The 22,850-nt window shown below is 35.7% G+C and overlaps 2 protein-coding genes across 2 annotated transcripts in view; one reads left to right on the forward strand and one right to left on the reverse strand.

Moving 5' to 3' along the window:
• Positions 1–1,161, reverse strand: part of LOC106882862 (mediator of RNA polymerase II transcription subunit 10) — a 9,409-nt gene extending 8,248 nt beyond the window's left edge. Inside the window, exon 1 of the mRNA XM_014933665.2 lies at positions 499–1,161. Coding sequence (XP_014789151.1) covers positions 499–629 — 131 coding nt within the window. The 5' untranslated portion in view covers positions 630–1,161. The remainder of the gene's footprint in view (positions 1–498) is intronic.
• A 155-nt stretch (positions 1,162–1,316) lies between these two features.
• The window catches only part of LOC106882863 (vacuolar protein sorting-associated protein 16 homolog), a 28,307-nt gene continuing 6,773 nt past the window's right edge, over positions 1,317–22,850 (forward strand). The window contains exons 1-18 of the mRNA XM_052968654.1: positions 1,317–1,535; positions 5,942–6,036; positions 7,256–7,353; positions 7,960–8,088; positions 8,186–8,330; positions 9,893–10,011; positions 10,515–10,637; positions 11,228–11,283; positions 11,805–11,878; positions 13,434–13,529; positions 13,651–13,727; positions 15,177–15,299; positions 16,558–16,685; positions 17,641–17,785; positions 18,789–18,923; positions 20,388–20,496; positions 21,607–21,701; positions 22,525–22,629. Of these exons, the coding sequence (XP_052824614.1) occupies positions 1,492–1,535; positions 5,942–6,036; positions 7,256–7,353; positions 7,960–8,088; positions 8,186–8,330; positions 9,893–10,011; positions 10,515–10,637; positions 11,228–11,283; positions 11,805–11,878; positions 13,434–13,529; positions 13,651–13,727; positions 15,177–15,299; positions 16,558–16,685; positions 17,641–17,785; positions 18,789–18,923; positions 20,388–20,496; positions 21,607–21,701; positions 22,525–22,629 (1,896 nt within the window). The 5' untranslated portion in view covers positions 1,317–1,491. The remainder of the gene's footprint in view (positions 1,536–5,941; positions 6,037–7,255; positions 7,354–7,959; positions 8,089–8,185; positions 8,331–9,892; positions 10,012–10,514; positions 10,638–11,227; positions 11,284–11,804; positions 11,879–13,433; positions 13,530–13,650; positions 13,728–15,176; positions 15,300–16,557; positions 16,686–17,640; positions 17,786–18,788; positions 18,924–20,387; positions 20,497–21,606; positions 21,702–22,524; positions 22,630–22,850) is intronic.

The raw sequence follows: 22,850 nt of genomic DNA on the forward strand, positions 1-22,850 counted from the left end.
TCGTACAACAAATCATACCCTTTGACAGAAATTCTCACATGAATGTCCAGTTTTACTTTAATGTATTTTGTTGTTTCAAACATTGCGTATGACCAACTAATACAAGTGAAACGGACGTTTATCTAATTATGTAAGGAGTAGGCAATCAATAATTGCGATTGATTACAAATAACTTTTTAAAAAATAATCGTTCAGATCTTCGGTTTTAAATGTACACATTTAACCATCCTCGATTATTGAACACTTATTTCTTTTTTTTAGTATATTTTACATTATATAATTTCTTTTAAACTGCAGAATAATTTCTTGCATTTAAACATAGAAACATTGTATAGATCCAGCCTGATAATCCTTAGAAATTGTTTTATAAATCTAGAAATATATATATATATATGTTTGGAACTGTTATAAGCGGAGACGTCGTGTGTGACACATAGCGTTAGACAAGTATCATATATGTTAATTACAAATGTCACATAACAGATAAAATGTACTTACAGTTTTTGATTTAATAAGTTTTGACCTTGTTGTTGAAAGTCTGAAACTATTATACTAATTTGTCGAGTTGTTTCAATAAATGTTTCTAACTGATGTTCCAAAGACTCGAAACGTTCCGTTTTGTCTGCCATATTGACTGGATGATAACCGGTGTTTCACAAAATTTGAACCCCGTTATTAAATATCCTGAATAACTGATAAAATTTGGATATAAGCTACAGCATACGTACGTTCATACATACATATAAGATTTAGTTTATAGCATAAATTTTTTAAACTTCAGCATCTGTAACATCAGTTTGTTTTAATTCATAGAAATGTTCCAAGTTCATATTATAACATCATCTTGTACTTCCTACAAAAGTATACTAGTATACATGCTGATATTATAATTTCCCTAATCCCTTTCTTTTAAAGCATAGGCTTTATACACAAGAATTATTTAATAGTTTTCCACGCTATTTTTCTGTGGACAGATTTAAGTTACAAATTTTAATCTGTGGCACTACTAGAAAGTGTTGTTAATTTTAGGGGTTTTTTTTTCCTATTTTATGTAAAACATTTAGGAGATTATATATTTGTTTTGCAAGATTTTTGATGTGAAATCGTGTGTTGAAACAGATATTGTATTTGGGGATGGTCATGTTGCCAGTTTAGCCAATAAAAACACACGCACTGTATATGATTAATGTAATGTAATGTAATATAAAAAGCTGAAGCAAATTAACACCAAATATACAGTGCGTGTGTTTTTATTGGCTAAACTGGCAACATGACCGTCCCCAAATACAACAATATTTACGAGATTATTTTCTTTTAACTGAAGACTGATTACGTGTTTAGTCCTAAATTATAGGCGTTACTTCAACACCTCCAGGTTGGTCGTAAGTACACCGCTTGGATACCATTAAGCCCACTAGATACCATCGAGTAGCCTCCCTTTAATTCATGTGACAATTTCCCAGTCACTTCTTGGAGTGGAATCATTTCACGATGGCAACTGCCAACTGGAATCCGCTCGGAGATGAGTATTATCGGTAAGTTTCTTTTTTAAAAACATTTCTTTCTAGTTTGTGCATATGTTTCAGTATTTGAATATATTTATTTACCCTTCAAATTTTATTTCTGTTGTTACTTGAAGATCCACGTTGTTTATCTTAAGTTTCTGAAATAAGATGGGTGTTTATATATTTTTTAAGGTTTGTATTTCCCTCTTTAAGGATAGATTTTTTATCACGAAATCTCCAATACTGCTCAAGTAATATCATTTGATTAGCTAAATCTTCATTATCGATTACAAGCACTACTTAAAAACATCAAATCACAAAAATAATGTTAAATTCCTCTATAATTAATGCAATATTTTGGTTTCATGTATATGTATGCCGATATGATGTTGATTGGGTCTACATTTTAAAAGTTTATATCTCTTTAAAGAAGAAAATATATTTCTTTAACTAATATTATTGATATAGGATTGTGGGAGGGTTAAATGCAAAATTATTATTATCTCTGTTTTTCTTGATTTAAACACATTCACATTTAATGGTAGCAATTTTGGCTCAAAGTACAAGCAGTTGTTTACTTTGCTTTTTAACAATTCATTCATAAACTTTGCTTGGATATTGAAATATTCAAGTGAAGTCTATAGAAAAATCAGCACAACTTCGTATTTTTAACAAATATGTCGCTATTTCTCATTTCTCAATTAAGTTCCTGGTATGAAATAATTATACCCAAACCTTAATATTTAACAGGTTCCTGGTTTGCTTTGTCAACAGACTATAAATATATGCAGAAACTATGCAATTTGTTCTGCTCACCATTATTGACAATCTCTAGGATTATTCTGAAGATCCTATCTGTCTCTTTACACAGTTAATAAATGAATGGTTTCAGACATCTTATTAATAAAACTAGTTATTCCACGAGGATGCGAAGGAGCTTCTACGTAGTCTTTTGTTCAGCTAGAAAAAGCAGCTAAAGCTCCCTTAATCAAATTTATTATCTTAAATAAAGAAATGACACGAAATATTGTATTAGTCATAGATAACCCTTACGAAGACGACATGATTACAGATCTGCTCGATCAAACTGACCCGAGGACCAAACAGCAACAACTACCATTATATATTTCCTTTATAGCGTCAAAAACACTTTACGCCTACTTTTACATCTGTGCATGTGCGCGTAAATGTTAATGTTTGGTTAAAGGAGCCAGACATCCTTTTACTTATCTAACATGCAAATGTTTTTAATTCCCTGTCAACAGAACCTCTACATAGGCACTCAACCCTCTGGAAATAGCAACCAAATCTTCCTCAAACCCGCCTCCACTGTCTTAAGAAGAAGAACACATTATAGAAAGTAGTTCTTGTAATAAAAGAATAAATAAATAAAAACTGAATGGTCACGATCGATCAAACTAAGGTGAAACAACAATGATGACTGCTTAACCTGTCATTTAAATTCCCATTGCATAACCAAAGGATGTCCCAGCTCCCATGCCGGTTTCTTGATCTTTAGAAATTATTTCACTCTAATTCCTCTTATATAACACATACTATTTAATTTGCCTTTCATTGGGTTTTAACCAAGGGCCTGGGAATAGGTGGTGCACTTGCACCCCTGAGATTTTGCGGGAGTGCAAAATTCAATATTGCACCCCCTACTTACCTTTTCCATGCTTAGAAAATAAGAACAAAGAACTGAAATAAATAAAAAGAAAACGCCCCAAAATCCCTTGAAAGATATATTACTGAACTAAAGCATCCTCAAAGTTAAAATATTGGCAGATTTATCATGGGGCTGTCAGGTATACATTCAGACTGGAGTGAACAAAGGGGGAAGAGTGGTTCTTCGCTATTTAGTAGAAGTAGTAGTAGTAGTAGCAGCAGCAGCAGCGGGTTACTTGGGTTATTTCAAGGAAGTGGATAACTGAAATGTGAAATACCACAAGTGACCCATCATTATCATGATTGCTACTACCCTTACGATATTTGGCAAAATAAATTTTTTAAAAATAGAACAACTTCTAGCAGTCACACAGCACCAACTACAATTATTACCCCAATGCACAACCACACCATTATTGTCATTAACTCACAAACTCAGCTCAATAATAATGCCGAATATACATGGTCTTTTGCACTTTGCAAATTGAACAAAAGTATTATGCACAGTGAGAAAAGACAATATGTGAAGCTCTAGTAAAATGCATCTGATCTCAAACATTGAATGCGGAACTACATTTGTTAGGTTTTGTATTACACAGAACTAACAACAGAACAATGGAAACAAAGAGAAATAGTAATCTTTATCCAAGAAGACCTGGAGACAAATGTCCTCCTCTCTCACTCCAACACAGTGTGCGATATACCACCAGATACAACACTTTCGAAATCACATGCAAGATCACTTAATTGTACCAGTCTAAAGTAATCGGAAATATAAAAGAGACTTCTAAACTAACAACAATACTGGACTAGTCAGTCATTCGAGGATGCACTCAGAGAAGATCAGCTGTTACCAATTCAATCACAGACCAAAGCCTAGACATAAAGTGACAACAAATCTGAAAGAAAATAAATCTCGCAACTATATAGTTTCAGGTTCAGTCCCACTGCATGGCATCTTGGACAAGTGTCTTCTGCTATAGCCTTGAGTCGACCAAAGCCTTGACAGTGGATCTAGTAGAAACTGAAAGAAGCCCATCATGTGTGTGCACATACATGCACGCATGTGTATGCACTGTCTTTCATATTATTAACATTTGTTTATTTTATTTAAAAACTACTCATTGGAATTCAACAAAATTTCCACAGAATGATGGCAATAGTTATACATACATGGAGTGTAAAAAATGTGAGATTTTGCATAATTGTAAACAAGCCACAAACATTTGCATGATTTTCACAAACTTTCAGAGTTCCAAATTATTAACGAGTGGTTTGATAATTATGTAATTATGGGTGATAAATGTGACTTAACTGCTTCAGAGAAATCTCTTATTACTTCTGAACTTACAGAAGGTAAATCAACATTAGAAATATCCAAAATAAATGGAAGGTATCACCAAATTGCTCTTACAAAGATAGTCGACAAGGGTCAGTCGAAGACTGTTTCTCAATGTTCTCTGTCACAAATTAAGCGTGAAGCTGTAAAGAAGCTAGGTCTTACAAGTGGAGAACTTTTCAAGCTCTTTGGCAAAACAACTGTGTCCAGAACTATCTGATGTTGTCTTCTGAAAAAGGTCGGTAAACCAGTGACGTCAGTTAAAAGGCCTCCTTTAAACAAAATACACATACAAAATCATCATGATCATGCTGCTTTTGCCTCTGGTGACGCATGTACCATAAGCAGAAACATTTCAGATATACAAAAGAGATTAAAATACATGTTTCCTGGTACATATTTTGTACACTGTGAAAACCACTTTCTGGACCTTGTACTCGAAGAAGTAAGGATCTATGGTTGCCATGGTCACTGTTGCATTGAACTTTGCTCACCAAATCACCATCCTCCTGAAAGTGCTATGGACCTGTCTTTATGATGAAAATGTCATCATGTTGCAAGCCTGTGTGTATGTTGCATCAAGCGAGAGAATGTTCAGTACACTTTGATATTTGAAAACCTGACTCCGAATCACAATGATGCAATATCGTCCGGCACACTGTGCTGTAATGCATGTACATAAAAACTTGTGCAATGAAAGCACTTTGGACATCCTCTTGGAAAACTTCATCACCAAAACGAGCGAGTAAAGAATTATTTTTGGAGTGATTTGAAGCATTACTTTTCCATGTATAATAATAAAATAGATTGTTATACCTGTGTTTGTTTTGATATTAAGATTGTAAAAACATCAGCCTTGTTATTAAAAACATTTGGGCCTGAGTTTGCACCTAAGCAAATTTCATTCCTGGGCCACTGGTTTTAACCACAACAATTATATCTCTAACTCCATCACCTCTGGTCTTAATTTTTGTTGAGTTTTAGAATTTTGTAACTGCTTTTGTGCACCTTGTCCTTCACTGTTAACTATGCCATTGTATATGGTTTCAGTCAGTTTACTTTCAGTCTCGATTCACATTGCAATTATTGTGCATCCTTTGTTTAAGCTGCCCACATAGTACTGTGTTCCTATATACCAAGCACAACCGTATTCTTATACTGATAGGCTTTGGACATTCCTACCTATTTACATCATATTTATTACCTGAAACTCAAATCTGTACATCAAACCTACAGTCTTCTTTTGCAACTACCTACACTGAGTAGAAATATCTAGCATTCTCTAACATCAACATCACTCTCATAAATCCACATATTTGACATTTTCCATTATTGAATTCTCTCATTATTACCCAGTTCCTTATAAACAATACACTGTACTGTTTTTAAATTCTTTTTACTGTAAAACAAACTGTTCTATTTTTTGCAGAAAAACAGAAATCTATACCATGGATTGGATCATCAATGGCAATGTGGACCTCTCCAAAAATAGAGTGGCTGCAGCCCCATTTGCTGGACCCATTGGTGAGCACACTTTCGAGAGTTGTCAGCAGTGCTTGTCTGTCAATTATGAAAAATATTAAGGCAGCGTGCTGGTAGAAATGTTAGATATGCTGGGTGAAATGTTTAGTGGTATTTCGTCTGTCTTTACATTCTGAGTTCAAATTCCACTGAGGTCGACTTTGCCTTTCATCCTTTCAGGATCGATAAATTAAGTACCAGTTGCGTACTGGGGTTGATGTAATCGACTGCTCCCCCCTCCCCAAAAAAAATTCAGGCCTTGTGCCTAAGTAGAAAAGAATTATGAAAAATATGTACTTAAAAATGCCTTGTTTTATAAGCACAAAGCCACTCATTTGTAAGGATGAGAACAGTCAGTTGAACTGACCCTTGTACATACCTGGAACTTGTTTTATTTTTCTCTTGGTACTAAGTATTTATAAAACTATATACTGTGAAGTCCTGTGTTCTCACACCTTCACCTTTATGCACTTAATAGGTGTTGTGGAATACTAAACTAAATACTTTATAGTGTACAGTTTTTCTCTTTCAGTTCTGAGTTCAAATCCTTATGACAGTCTTTTAATAATAATTAGAGTCCTCTTTGCTGTAGTCCCACTCAATCAAAGGAACTCTTAATCTTGCAAGCTGCATGCCAACCTTGCTGGTATTGATGTCATGAAATAGCCCTAACCTGGTACACCCCAGTAAAGTACTTGGCATTAGGGGCAGTATTCAGCCAGAGAAACTGATTCAACACGCTGCAGAATCAGTCACCAACAGGCATGCATGGACTGCTTTGGCCTGCGACACAGTGAATTCAATTGGGCTGGCTTAATAGACTCAGTTGGAGTTGAATGAATGCCATTACAAGACAAGATTTGTCCCAGTAGGTTTGAGCCAGTTTCAACCAGTATGTTTACCGTGTCCCTCACGAATACTGACCACATCCGACAGCTAGCCTTAAAGTTCCAGCTGTCAAAGTAATGGTTCTGCCTGCAGCCTAAAATTCCAGCTTGCAAATTTGACAAATGCCTCACAGGGAGAGCAAGCGCATTGGATAGTTCAGACACCATAGCCATAGTCATCATTCATTCCTGAGATGTAGGCTTCATGTTTGGAATTTCAGTGGGAATACAAGTTCACATTTGGTATTAGTAAATTCGTGTTTTTGCAAATATTTAAAATGCAGAATTTTTTCTTTCAGTAAAAAATTGTTACATCATATTTTTTTTTTTTTTAGCCTTACTTCGGGATGATTCAAAAGTTGGTCGAGTTTCCAATACCAAACCAATTCTTTATATTTACAATGCAGCTGGAAGAGAGATAAGTCACATGAGGGTAAGTGTATAGAGTTTTAATATTTTCCAGACTTATTAAGAAATAATTTAATCATTGTTTAAAAAATCATGTGTCTAAATCCCTGTAAAACATTTAAGATAAGATGTAGCTGTGTGGTATGAAGCTTGCTTCCCAATCACCTTGGCCAAGTGTCTTCCACAATATTCTTGAGTCCACCAAAACCTTGTGAGTAGATTTGGTAGACAGAAACTGACAGAAGCCAATAATGTGTGTGTGTGTGTATGTCTGTGTGCGTGTGTGTGCATCTTTGTGTATGTGTTTGTCCCCCACCACCACTTGACAGCTGGTGTTTTGTTTGTTTATGTCCCCTGTAACATTAGCTGTTGAGTAAAGGAGACCGATAGAATAAGTGCCAGGATTTAAAAAAAAGTACTGGGACCAATTCATTCAACTAAAATTCTTCAACGTTGTGCCCCAGCATGGCCCACAGTCTAATGATTGCAACATTTAAAAGATAAAAAGAACTTGACAAATTAGATAACAGAAGTAAAAAACACAAAATAATGATAGTAATTTGAAGAAAATTATTTGAAACATTATGAGAAACATTCATGTTCAATTTATTTTTATTATTTTTCTTGTCAGTGGAGCAGTGGAAATCTTATACAGATTGGTTGGTCCAACACTGAAGACCTTCTTTGTATCCAGGATGATGGAGTTGTTCTTGTCTACAATATGTTTTGTACTTTTAAGAAAACTTTCAGCATGGGTGATGTAAGTTGCTTGCTATCAAAGTTGACTAGTCTTGTAATATTTATAAATTGTTTTATATGATATGAAGCTATTTTTCTTTTTGTAAATTTTTTTCCAGGAGGCAAAAACTTTGAAAGTCAAAGATTGCAAAGTGTTCCAAGGATTCCACGGCACAGGCATTGCCATCATAACCAATTCTCTTAGAGTATTTATTGTTAACAATGTTGAAGATTCTAGAATCCGACGTCTTGCTGAAGTTCCTGGTGAGTGAGAATATTTCCTTCTAAAATAAGTTGCTTTACTTCACTTTTTGATACCAACCCACCCATGACCACCTCTTGTACTCTGATACAAAATGTCTTTTTTAGAGTGTTCACATTTATGCCTTTCACTTAGTTTTGTTCGAAATGCTTAATTATTTATTTCAAATTTTGGCACAAGGCCAGCAATTTTAGGGGAAGCGGTATGTTGGTTACATCAACCCCAATGTTCAACTAGTACTTATTTTATTGATCCTACAAAGATGAAAGCAAAGTCAACCTTGGTGGGATTTGAACTCAGAATGTGAAGACGGATGCAATGCCACTGAGCATTTTGCCCAGCATGCTAACAATTCTGTATCTTGCCACCCTGAGGCACCTAATTATTAATGGAAAAGTTATTTCTTCAAATTCTTCCTTATTTTACAAAATTTATTGAAATGCCTACACAGTGCGTAGGTGTAGGAGTGGCTGTGTGGTAAGTTGCTTGCTGACAAACCACATGGTTCCGGGTTCAGTCCCACTATGTGGTACCTTGGGCAAGTGTCTTATGCTGTAACTTCAGTCCTGGTTAAAGCTTTGTGAGTGGATTTGGTAGACAGAAACTGAAAGAAGCCTATTGTATATTATGTATCTGTATTTACATATGTGTTTGTGTCTCCTTGTCTTGATATCACATGATTGTTGTAAATGAATGTTATTCATTTCTAGTATTCTAAAGAAATATTACCTCACTTGGAAACAGCTAAGGGTTGGTGAGAGGAAAGGTGTCCAGCCATTGAAAATCTGCCTCAGTAGACTCTGTCCAGCCCATGCAAGCATGGGAAAGTGGACATTAAATCAATGCTGATGATATAAATCTAAACATTTAATCTTTGCTAATACACTACTTTCAGCGGGTAGCTGGCAGAAATGTTAGCACGCTTCAACAATGGGTATTCGGTTATTCTACCAACTTAACTCCTATTCAAGAAATTATGTAAGCAGTTATGTATTCTACATCAGTGGAGATGCAATGGCCCAGTGGTTAGGGCAGCGAACTCGCAGTCATAGGATCGCGGTTTCGATTCCCAGACCAGGCATTGTGAGTGTTTATTGAGCGAAAATACGTAAAGCTCCACGAGGCTCCGGCAGGGGATGGTGGCGAACCCTGCTGTACTCTTCCGCCACAATTTTCTCTCACTCTTTCTTCCTGTTTCTGTTGTACCGGTATTTCAAAGGGCCAGCTTTGTCACACTGTGTCACGCTGAATATCCCCGAGAACTACGTTAAGGGTACACGTGTCTGTGGAGTGCTCAGCCACTTGCACGTTAATTTCACGAGCAGGCTGTTCCGTTGATCGGATCAACTGGAACCCTCGACGTCATAAGCGACGGAGTGCCAACAACAAAAAATTCTACATCATATATACTGAATGTGATTCTCAGGTCAAATTAACTTGAGACAATACAACATGGCTGGACTTTCAGTTTTATTACTTAATAATATTAGAGAATTATTGTTTTTATATAGGTCTTCTTCAGTTTATATGAAATAATGAAATATGTTATTTTGGTTATTTTCAGGTCTCCAGCCATCTTTCAGCAGCTGGATTATTTTGACTATTGATAGACAAACAAAAGCCATGGTAGCCAATGGCTCAGAACTCGTTCAAATTGACCAGGGTGGACACTATGAAGTGAAGGTAAGCTTTAAAATATTTCAGAAGATCGTGAAAAATAAATCACCCAATCTCCAGCCACAGTTTATAGTCTCTTTTTATATTCTACCTAGCACTACAAAACAAGTTTAATCAACCCAAGAAGTCGGTCCCTACATAGTTGCTCATCTTGTTAGAAATAGCAGCCAAATTCCCATTAAATCACACCTTTAAAATAAAGGTGTATAGAAGACAAATTGATCTCCTCAACCATGGCTAACTCAGGGTTATGCAACAAACAAGTTTAATTAAAGCTAGTTTCATTATATTAACAGGACTAGAATCACAACTTTTGATAATTCCTTGTAGTATTACCACAGCAGATCAATTTGTAATTTGTTTCTGTTAATTGAAATAATTAATGGTGGGTTGTTGTCAGTAAATTTTGCTGTAGCCATATTTGGTTAATGCATGATTCAACCAAACTACGTTAAATCTAGATATGTGTTCTTGAATTTATAGATTAAAATTTCCCTTTTTATTTGTAGCCTTTTCCTCCTGCTAACTGGACTGAAGGAAATGTGATTGACATGGCTCTATCTTCAGACAAGAAATATATTGCTTTATATATGTCATCAGGTCTTATTTGGGTTGGAACTTCAGATCTCAAGGTAATTTCTTCAATCAACGTCTTTTTATTTTTTTTAATTTCATCTCTTCCACCTGTAATTGAAAAAAAAACTTTTATGTTTCTAATTTTCAAACTAAATATTTTAAAGACTTCCTTCTTGTAATGATTTATTTTAAAGAATTTTGTAAATTTGGATATTTTACATATTGTCAAAGCAATTGTTTTTTTACCAGTAGATTCATCACAATTATTTTTTAACCTCCAGCACCATCAGAACATGGTCGATGCCAGGTCCACCTGACTGGCTCCCGTGCTGGTGGCACATAAAAAGCACCATCTGAATGTGGCCAATGCCAGTACCCACTGACTGGCACGTAAAAAACACTATCCGAACGTGATTGATACCAGGCCCAACTGACTGGTTCCTGTGCTGGTGTTATGTAAAAAGCACCCACTACACTCTCAGAGTGGTTGGCGTTAGGAAAGGCATCCAGCAAACTGGAGTCTGTAACATCTAAAACATTTGAAAATATTTTTGTCTTATGCTATTCATTATCTATGTGTACATGATGAGGATTAATTAATTATTAGGTGTATTAACATTCCAATTATGTTTATTTTGATTTACAGACTAAACTATGGGAATTCAATACCAAAGGGGCACCAAAACCACTTTCATTTCTCTGGTAAATACTCTAGTCTATTCATTTTAACAGTTATCAACATATATTGGTTCTGTGATGTTCTCACTGTATTTTAATGCCATATGGCTTATATATGTAGTTTTAACTGTAATATTTTGTTTGCTTATTAGACATAACTGATATATTGTCTTTACATTTTCACTAGCCACATAACACTGATCATATGCAAATCAGCTTTCAGAGCCTCTTTCTGTTGGCCAGTAAAAATAAAATGTGTGCACTACATTATATGAAATGCAGGGAATTCCAGAAAGTACCCCATAACCAAAAATGAGTTAACTTGTTTCCCTGTCTCAAGTGCACACACATGAAACCAAGTAAATTCAATTCCTACACAATGATTGCATGATGAGAGTTGACAAGATTACTTAATTTTACTATAAAGAAATTAAACAAATTTAACCAATTATTAAAAACATTCTACTTACCAACTGATTACATCTATTCAGAAATTTTATTTGTATTTTGTTGTTAATTCTGTTTCTTTTAATTTTACTTGTCAGGTGTGGAAATGGAGCTGTTGTATGCCACTGGGATACTTTAATGTTAGTTATAGGGCCAGATAAAAATCACATTTCATATCCTTTTCTATTCAATGCAAAACAAAAAGTTTTTCTTTTGATTTTATATTATCTCATATAACACCTTATCTTGAGATGAGGCATTAAGTTGCCTTCTTTATACTCTCTGCGTCGCCTTACTGGCACTTGTGCTGGTGGCATGTGAAAAAACATTCGAGCAAGGTCGTTGCCAGTGCAGGTGGCATGTAAATAACACCATTTTGAGCGTGGCCGTTGCCAGTACCGCCTGACTGGCCCTCGTGTCGGTGGCACGTAAAAGCACCCACTACACTCACGGAGTGGTTGGCATCAGGAAGGGCATCCAGCTGTAGAAACTCTGCCAGATCAGATTGGAGCCTGGTGCAGCCTTCTGGTTCACCAGTCCTCAGTCAAATCGTCCAACATATGCTAGCATGGAAGGCAGACATTAAATGATGATGATGATGTATACAAACTGAATTTGTCACATGTAACAAAGTAGTTAACCCTTTTCCACCCACATTTTCTTATCTCTATTAAAGTGATAAGTTCTCCCTTTTTGTTTTCCTTATCTTTTGTAGAATTTATTAATTTTTTTTTAATTAACTGAAAGAATTCCTGTATTCTTTAAAGTGTTTCGTGTGTTATACCAAATGTCTGTGAGTGCTCTTGTCTCACCCAAATTATTGTGGGACAAGGTATTAAATAAACTCAGTTGAATTGAGCAGTCTTTTACTATAAGACTTCTGCTATAAATTCAGCTGACACTATGAATAAAATGATGGATAATATACAGTTAAATCTATATTTCCCTCTTCACCTCTTATATTTGAGTGATATATCATCAGTACACTTTTATATTTCAACACACTGTTAACACACCTAAGAATTTACTTTGAATTGGAGTTATGGTTTCAATTTATCATCTGTCTTGTCATATTCAAGTAATGATATTTTGAGTGTTATGATGTGTAGAATTTTAACTGCTGAAAATCAGTTTTAACCTTTTTAATACCAACTCACCTGAGTCCACCCCTAGTACTATGATCCAAATTTCATTTTAAAGTGATCTGAATTAAACCCTTCCATCAACAGTTCCTGTTAAATTATGTTCCAGATGCCAGCTTAGGATTGGATTGGATTGGATTGGATTGCTCATGTTCAGTCTACTGCATGACAAAGGCCTCAGCATGTTCTCTCCATCAGAGAATGGCTTGAGATGATACTGGTTTCATGAGCCTATTCTGTCACACTGACTTGACATAGTTTGGCAGAGGCATGCAGTTTTTATTCTCATACCTAGGAATAGTTATGTCAATTACAGCGACCCCCAGTCCTCAGTAGCTACTTATTCTATCAACCCTGAACGGATGAAAGGCAAAGTCAACCTCGGCAGAATTTGAACTCAGAACGTAAAGACAAACAAAATACCACAAAGCATTTTGCTCAGCATGCTAACGATTCTGCCAGCTTAATAATGTCAAAACTTATTATACTAAATTCATCGATTGAAACAAAGCCATCGTAAGTCAATAGAAATAAGGTAACAAGATGATAGGTTGTTACAGTGATGCGTTTCCTTAACTCGGACTACGTACATGCTTGATGGACCAGTTTATCTTGTTGAAGAAGTTGATGGTGTTAGAATTATTGGCAATATGCAACATGAATTCTTAGAGAAAGTTCCAGGTAAGTGTCTAATTTTTTTCAATTAAGGTAAAGTTCGATGGATTTTTAAGAGTTTCTGCAAAATATTCTTCTTAGCATGCAGCTTCATAATACTGATAAATAAATGATGTTCTGTTCTCAGATGTTACATTGGAAGTCTACAAAATACTGTCTTTAGCTCCAGGTGCCATGTTGCGGCAAGCTTCTAAAGAATATCAAGTAAGTTATTAAAACATGTCATTCATCATCATTGTAATTTAACTACCACTTTTCCATTCTTGTATGGATCAGACAGAATTTGTTGAGGCAGATTTTCTACAACCAGATACCTTTCCCATTGCCATCACCTGTTTTCAAACAGGGTAATGTTTTCCTATGGCCAGGCATGTTTTCCATGGAAGACTGGAAATGAACAGCATCACCTGTATAACAATGATGATCACTTTACACCCATCATGCATGTGATGTCAAGACTAGGGTACACACACACACACACACACACACACAAATAAGGCGGCGAGCTGGCAGAACCGTTAGCACACCGGGCGAAATACATAGCGGTATTTCATCTGCCGCTACGTTCTGAGTTCAAATTCTGCTGAGGTCAACTTTGCCTTTCATCCTTTCGGGGTCAATTAAATAAGTACCAGTTATGCACTGGGGTCGATATAATCGGCTTAATCCATTTGTCTGTCCTTGTTTGTCCCCTCTGTGTGTAGCCCCTTGGTACCTGTGCCAGTGGAGCACTAACAGACTGTCCGCGCATGATCATTGCCAGAGCAGCTGTCTGGCTTCTGTGCTAGTGGCCTGTAAATAGCACCATTTGAGCGTGATCGCAACCAGCGTCGCCTTACTGGCACATTAGAAAATCATTCGAGCGAGGTCGTTGCCAGTGCCGCTGGATTGGCTCCTGTACAGGTGGCACGTAAAAAACACCATTTTGAGCATGGCCGTTGCCAGTACCATGTGACTGGCCCTCGTGCCGGTGGCATGTAAAAGCACCCACTACACTCCCAGAGTGGTTGGCATTAGGAAGGGCATCCAGCTGTAGAAACTCTGCTAGATCAGATTGGAGCCTGGTGCAGCCTTCTGGTTCACCAGTCCTCAGTCAAATCGCCAACCCATGCTAGCATGGAAAGCGGATGTTAAACATTGATGATGATGATATATATGTTTGTGTGTTTATGTTTGTCACTCCACCATCGCTTGACAACTGATTCTGGTGGGTCTGCGTCCCTGTAACTTGGCAGTTCAGCAAGTGTGGCTGATGGAATATGTGTTACGCTTGCAGTGAGTGAGTTCTGGGGTTGATTTGTTTGACTAAAGGCGATGCTCCAGCATGGCTGCAGTCAAATGACTGAAACAAATAAAAAAGTAAGTTGGACTAAATGCTTAGCAGCATTTCTTCCAGCCCTTTATGTTCTGAGTTCAAATTCCACCGAGGTTGATTTTGCCTTTCATCCTTTTTGGGTCAATAAAACAAGTGAAGACTGGGGTCAATGTAAATGACTTACCCAACTCCTCTAAAATTGTTGTCCTTGTGCTATAATTTGAAACCATTATTTAAGCTTCTCTCATGATTATAAAGAATTTCACAATACCAGTCTCTATCTCTGTTATTTATTGATGATAACTATTCACATTTATTCACATTTTCTCTGATACCAGAATGGAAGCCAGAAAGCTGATGAACATTTACGAATGATAGAAAATAAAGATGTGGCTGTTGATCAATGTATTCTAGCTGCTGGGCACCAGTTTGAACCAGCAGAACAAAAGGAACTATTGAAGGCTGGTATATTTTAATCATTGTGTTTTGTTATGAGATGTGTGCTTTTGAAAGTGTAAAAAATACAAGATTGATGTGGGATTGTACTCAATGTGAAGCACCAGTTGGCAGAGTTGTTCAAGCATTAGCTAAATCACATTATGGTAATTATTTTGGTTCTCTGCATGCAGAGTTCAAATCCCACTGAGATCAACTGTACCTTTCATTCTTTTAAGGTTGATAAAGTACCAGTCCCATACTGGAGAGTGATTCTCTCTGTCTCTCATTCTTTCTTTCTGTCTACCTGTCTGTTTTTCCCTCTTCTGGAGGAAAAAAAATCAGATCTAGTAAGACTTGGAGCAAGATGGGCTCTGCCTGGTCAAAAAATGCCTATGCCCTGCTCTGTGAGTGAATGTCACCCCTACAACTCAGTCAAGGAGTTGAGAGGCAAGGCATACTAAATGTATATACAAGGTGTCCACAAGGTCTGGGTACATAAAGTAAATAAAATCATAACATAAACAATTAAATATAAGAAATAATAATTTCTTAAAGTATGTGTTAATCCCCATGTACCCAGACTTTGTGGACACCCTGTAGATTATGATATGGCCAATCTGTATTTTGAAGGAAATGCTTAATTTTGTCAACCAAAATAGACATGTCCATTTTGAGCCTACAAGAGAGGTTCTACATGGCCAATCAATTTGCTAAAAATAACAGCCAAATCTTTCTTTAATCATATTCCTATTATCTTAGAAAAGAATACATTGGATAATTGATCCTGTGTTCTTTGTATAAATCTAAAAAACATGAAATGGATCACAGCTGGCTTTACTTGGATTATAGATCTATTCAAAGCTAACTTGTGTCTAAATAATAACATAAGTCTACTTCATTACTGAATGAAAATTGTTTAAAAAGCTAACCAGCTTTAAGCACTTTTAAGGAAATTTATACAAAACAATAATAATAACCAGTTTTTATAACAGGAGATTAAAACGTTTTAAAAAATGTAGGTACATTTTGGTTTGCATAGTTTTGAATATATTATTATTGTTTTTATTTATTCTTAACATTATAATAATGAACATATTATATACAGTGCTCAGATGCACTACAACTCCTCAGAAAAAGCAGCCAAAAGTGCATGAACAGTACATAGAATAATGTGCAGGAGGTGAACAGTGAATGAGTTGTTAAAAAAAACATTCTTTCAGTACAAGTGTATTAAGCTACTTACGTTTGTTCTTTGTTGTTTTTTTTACTTTTTCTTCGCAGGCCGCTGTATTTGGTAAAAGTTTCATTACTGAATATTCACCAAAGAAGTTTGTGTCAATGTGCCAGACACTTAGAGTTCTTAACCAAATTCGCCATTTCAGTATTGGAATACCGTTGACATATACACAGTATCCTTCTATCCATAATCTTTTATTTTTGCATTTACAGCACAATAAATACTAAAATGGTCATAGGGATTACATGAGATAATCTTTAGGATTTAAGGCAGACATCTATTTATATTTGAAGTCATGATTAAAATGTTCATTGAGAATAATTGTGGAGTTTGGTTATCATCATTATTGTTATTTTAGCATTCATTTTTCCATGCTTGCATGGGTCAGGCAAAACAAGTAGACATTAATTAACATACACATGTATGTTCATCATCATCGTCGTTTAATGATTTCCAAGAAAAAAGGTCCACGGGTGGATCTTATATCTTTGTAAATTTTGTATATATCTATAATTTGATATACATTAATGAGAGTACCATTTAGCTCCCCTACAGCAAGAAAGTTGTTTTATCTTGACCTCTTCTCCAAGCATAAAGTCACTCTCTCAAAGGGGCTATTAGTCTAGTGAGCTGCATGGCAACCTCACTAGTGCTGGTGAAATTGAGGCTGATATTTGTTACCATTTTTCCATGAAAATATTTGATAGGAAAGCACAGTATGCTAGAAATAGCAGTCAATCAACATAGAAGTAACATATGAGAAGACTGATTAACATTATTTGATTTTGCTAACAGGAACGAACTTCATTCCAGCTATATATTATTTATATTTAACAATATTTAAATAGTATTCATGATTTTGCACCACCTTGACTGTGATCCCAATATTTTCATACCTTCATTCAATTTCCTCTGCCCTGGATGTCTTCTATTGTCACCACACATTTCTTATAAATGCCCAATCCATCCCAGCATGGAATACAGGCATTATGATGAGGATGATGATCTTATAAATTTGTGCAAAATAAAGACAAAGACAATTTTGTTTTCTTTTTGTTTGTTTGTTTGTTTTTTTTGTTATCTTCATTTGAGGTCAACTGCTTTAAAATTCCTTAATACTTCATCAGATTGAAACTATTAACCAAAGAGGTTTTGATTGATCGATTAGTGTTGCGTATGAAATTCTTATTAGCTATTCGTATCTGCCAGTTTCTACATATTCCTGATGCTGAGGGTGTTAGTCGAATTCTTGCACATTGGGCATGTTACAAAGTACAGTATCTTATTTAAACCTATTTAATTATGTGTGTGTTTGTATGTGTGTGTCAAAAAGTAAACTCCATTCACTATTTTACTATTTACTATTTTGATATTTAATCACTTTCACATAAGATGCCTGCAAAAATTTCTCAACATCAAATAGCAAGATAAAATTCTTAATACTACTGTGATAAAGAGAGCTAATAATGTGAAACATGAATGCTTTCCTAAGTAAACTCCAACTGCAGTGAAGTGGGCATATAATGTGCATACCCAGCTCTAGACTTGCTAAACAGATTTTTTTTGGTGAACTAGCTGTGGGTCCTCAGTTACATGGTGCACTAAAAAGGAGATGCAAAGACATTCTGAAGACAATCTTGAAAAAGTGTAACTTAGAACAGACTACTTGGGAACGTTTTGCTCAAGATCACTCACTGTGTACTCAGTTCTGTGTACTTAGGAGTGCAGCACTCAGAATCAGAAATTACCAGAGAAACTAAAGAAATGCGGGCTGCATGGAAAGCAAGAGTCCCACCAACTCCTGATTCTGTTCTTAGAGTCACCACTATAACCATGGATTTTTTGCCAATATTTGACAAAAAGAAGCCACCTCAGGACCTACAAAGAGAAAGCTATTAATCTGGTCATCTTCAGAGACATGAAGAATGAATGTCATTTTAATATTTGCAAAGTTGCCTCAGTTTACATCTCTTGTTGCCATATGTACATCTCTAGTTGGTATATTTTATTCTTTCCCATAGTGGACTACACTCTCAGAGTGGTTGGTGTTAGGAAGGGCATCCAGCTGTAGAAACTCTGCCAGATCAGATTGGAGCCTGGTGCAGCCATCTGGTTCACCAGTCCTCTGTCAAATTGTCCAACCCATGTCAGCATGGAAGGCGGACATTAAACAATGATGATGATGATGAATGAATTACTGTTAATTTCTAGTAAATTTAATTAATTTATCTTTGTTTTTTTTATTTTGTTTTTTGTTTTTTTGTTTTTTTCACAGGTTCAACAGAAATACGAGAGTGATGAAGCAATAGCACATGCAATTTCACAAAAGTTGGGAGACACACCTGGAGTATCTTATTCAGAAATTGCTTGCAAAGCTACAGAATGTGGCAGAGACGAGTTAGCTATTAAGGTGCAGTTTAACCACTTTATTCTTTTATTATGTTTTTGTTACTTATGAAGGAAGATTACAGTTTACCAAAGTAATATCATCAATGAAATCTTTCATGGAATTGCCTATTGTTATAAATAGTGATGTTGTTTGTTCCTTCTCAAGCCATGTTGGGCTCATAAGGGCCTGTTTGCCTGTTTCATTGACGTATAAGTCCCCCACCTGGACAGGACACCAGTCCATAGCAGGTGAGCTGCTAGATGCAGGAGAAAAGAGTGAGAGAAAGTTGTAGTGAAAGAGCCAGCAGAGGTTCACCATTACCTTCTGCCGGAGCCACGTGGAGCTTAGGTGTTTCACTCATAAACACACACTTCACATGGTCTGAGATTCGAACCCGCGATCCCTCGACCGCGAGTTCGCTGCTCTAACCACTAGACCATGTGCCTCCACTTTATAAATAGTAAATTAGGTTAATTATATAACACATTCAAATAAGAACACTAAGAAAAAGAAGACATAGTGAAGACAAGGAAGTAGCAGAAATGATGACAACATGACTGTTTAATTTACAAACACTTTTATTACATTTATTATCATTTCTATTGTTCATTTGCACATTCACTTCAATGAGAAAAAAAACAACTTTTTCATATAAAATATTTATATATTGTGTATGGCTGCTAACAGATATTACACTAACATCACTGCATTGATCAGAGAGATGGTTAAAGATGGACAAATAGAGATGAGAAAGAGCTAAGAGAATATTTTATGTTGTTAGTCAGTCGTTATAAGCTCTCCTTCCCATCCTGAAGGCAGCTGTATTTCCAACTTCCTCAGTGAGCTTCACATCTGCCACTTAGACAGTGGAGATAACCTTTACTGCTGGCTGCCTAAGTTACTCTCATAGGTTCCATTGGTAACTATCACTTCCCTACTTCATGGAAAAACGTGGCTTATGAGCGAAGGGTAGACAACCCATCTGGTCAGGTATTCCAAAACCCCAGCATGGTTGGAACCCACTAAATGGAACAAGTAAAAAGAGTAAACAAAAGGAGCTTTGGCTTAATCACAAGGGAGATATGTGGTCTCTACAAACTACAACAAGGGTAACTTGTCTAGGAAAGTAATATCTCTGAAAGAATGGATACACAGTAGAATGAACACTTTAGTGCTAGGAAACAGATTCTCTGATGCAGGTGACATTATAAAAGATATCCACCCATAAAATCATGTATAAAAGCACAAAAGAAGGTCATATATATATGTGGGGATTTTATTTTTATTATGTGATGAAGGATGACAACAGATCTGCCAAACCTTTGCCAGCCTGGTAAAACAAATGTAAAATAATGATGTTGATGAATGTTTTTTTAAAATTTTCTTGGGCTTTATTAACTTTAATTTGTTGGTCTTTTTTTTTTTTTTAAATAATTTCTATTTCCATTAATTTAAGGTAACTTACACTTTTTTTTTATCTTTAAGCTTTTGGAGTTCGAACCTAAAGCTTCAGAACAAGTTCCACTATTAATGAAAATGAATAGGAATGAATTGGCATTGTCAAAGGCTATCAGTAGTGGTGATACAGATCTTGGTAAGAGACAGCAGTCATTCACGTCATATTTTACTTAAAATTTGTTTAAGACTTTGGGGCATATTTTGTTGCCTGATCATATATAAATAGAGAAATTAGCCATAGAATCATAATATAGATGTTTCAATATTTACAATGGTAAATTTGTTGTGAATTCTCTGCAACTTGTATTTTTATATACTTGTACTGACTATTCCACCAACTGAACAAAATTGTACTTATGTACAGGATAAAATCGGAGTTTGTGTTAAAAAAGAGCCATTTACCTCAAGAAGTCTTCCTAAAATGTCTTCTCTGCATAAAGAGACCAAATTGTTTCAACTGACACAATTTTCTGACAAAAATGTGGTAGGCCTAGTTACTTCAGTTAACTGCTTCCTTCACCTTATAACTATAAAGGTAATCTGTTAACTATAAAGGTAGTCTGTTGTGTATCTGATATATATAGTAAGTGTAATTTCCTTCCAATCAACTTCTTATGGTGTTAATTATGTAAGCACATGCTTGTTTTTGTTCTGATGGCTGGTTTTCTCTTTTATATTTCTTACATCACAGCATCAAAGTGACAAATTGACCAAATCATTAGAGCAGTGGACAAAATATTTTGCAATGTATATTCTCATGCCTTACACTGCAAGATCAAATTCTACTGAGGTCAACTTTGTCTTACATAATATTAGTTTGTCTTAGCCAAATTTAGATTGGAGCCTGGTGTTGCCATCCGGTTTTACCAGTCCTCAGTCAAGTCGTCCAACCCATGCTAGCATGGAAAGCGGACATTAAACGATGATGATGATGATGATGATGATGATGATGATGATGATGATGATGATTAGCAGTTAGCATCCATTTGCTACTTTCAGTTACTCCTCTGCAAATATGTGCCAAGGCACTAAAGTCACATATTTGCAGAGTGGAAAATTTTATTGAGTTGACCTCCATACTTTGGGATGATGAAAGCAAAGTTGACCCCAGTTAAATTTCAACTTCAAACATAGACTGACAGTCTGCTATTTCTGCCTCTACTCCTCTACTATCATATTATAATTAATATATTAACACCATAACATAATCTTCATTTAATTTCTCTTTTTTTTTTTTGTTCTGCAGTATATACAGTTTTACTGAAATTACAGGACTCTAATTCGTCAGATTTTCCACGTCAAATCCGCAATATGCCAATGGCTTATTTCCTTTACTTACAGGTGAGTGTATTAGTAAACCTTCATACACGTTCTATCTCTGCCGTAAGGTATATGAATGTAGTAAATTCATTGCATTTGTAGTGAGTTTGTTTCAAGTGAAACTGCTGACCAAATGCACAATTATTAACCTTATGCACTAATTTCTTTTTTTGTTTGTTTATGTGTGTATTTTTACATTTGTTTCTTTCTGTTTGCAATATATTTATGGTTGGGCACTTTCAGATAATTTTTGCTGTCCACTTTTCCATGCTTGCATGGAGGAGATAGAATTCAATGAGATAAATTTTCTAGATTCTGGATGTCCTTCCTATCACCAACCCTTACTTGTTTCCATGCAAGGTCATATTTCCCCATGTCAGACATGTTTTCAGAGAAGGTTGAAAACAAAAGGCACTGCTTATAAGACAGTGGCACTTACAACTACCAAATGTTATCAAGACAAAGAGAGAGACACACACACATACGCACATGTTCACATACCTACAAGCGCATATACACATAAGCTTCTTTCATTTTCTCTCTACCAAATCTACTCACAAGTCTTTAGTCAGCCCATGTCTCTAGTAGAAGGCACGTGCCTTGCTGTGGGACTGAACTCAGAATCACATTGCTGAGGAGCAAATTTATTAACCTCATGACCATGCCTGTGCCTCACAGACATGTCTGCGCCTGTACTGGTTTAGAATTTTCTGGCAAGCACTGGAGACAACTGCACACATGTTTTGGTCTTATTCTGACCTCCTCAATGACGTATAACCACCCCATACTTAACTAAGTAATTATGAATGAATCACTCTAATTTTGGTTAATTTTGTATTAACAGTATTGTCGCAAACAGAACCGCAAGGAACTTCAGAACATGTATTATACAGAAGATAACTATTTAGAAGATGGCTTATGTCACATAATTGATAGTTTCAGTTACGAAGTAAGTATTGATTTGGTTTTAATTCTGGCATATTCTTTAATTGATATTCATCTTGATGCTAGCCTAGTATCATCATCATCATCATCATCATCATCGTTTAACGTCCGCTTTCCATGCTAGCATGGGTTGGACGATTTGACTGAGGACTGGTGAAACCGGATAGCAACACCAGGCTCCAATCTAATTTGGCAGTATATATATATATATATATATATATATAT

Source organism: Octopus bimaculoides, chromosome 6 (assembly GCF_001194135.2).
Source record: "Octopus bimaculoides isolate UCB-OBI-ISO-001 chromosome 6, ASM119413v2, whole genome shotgun sequence".
NCBI classification, from domain to species: Eukaryota; Metazoa; Mollusca; class Cephalopoda; order Octopoda; family Octopodidae; genus Octopus; species Octopus bimaculoides.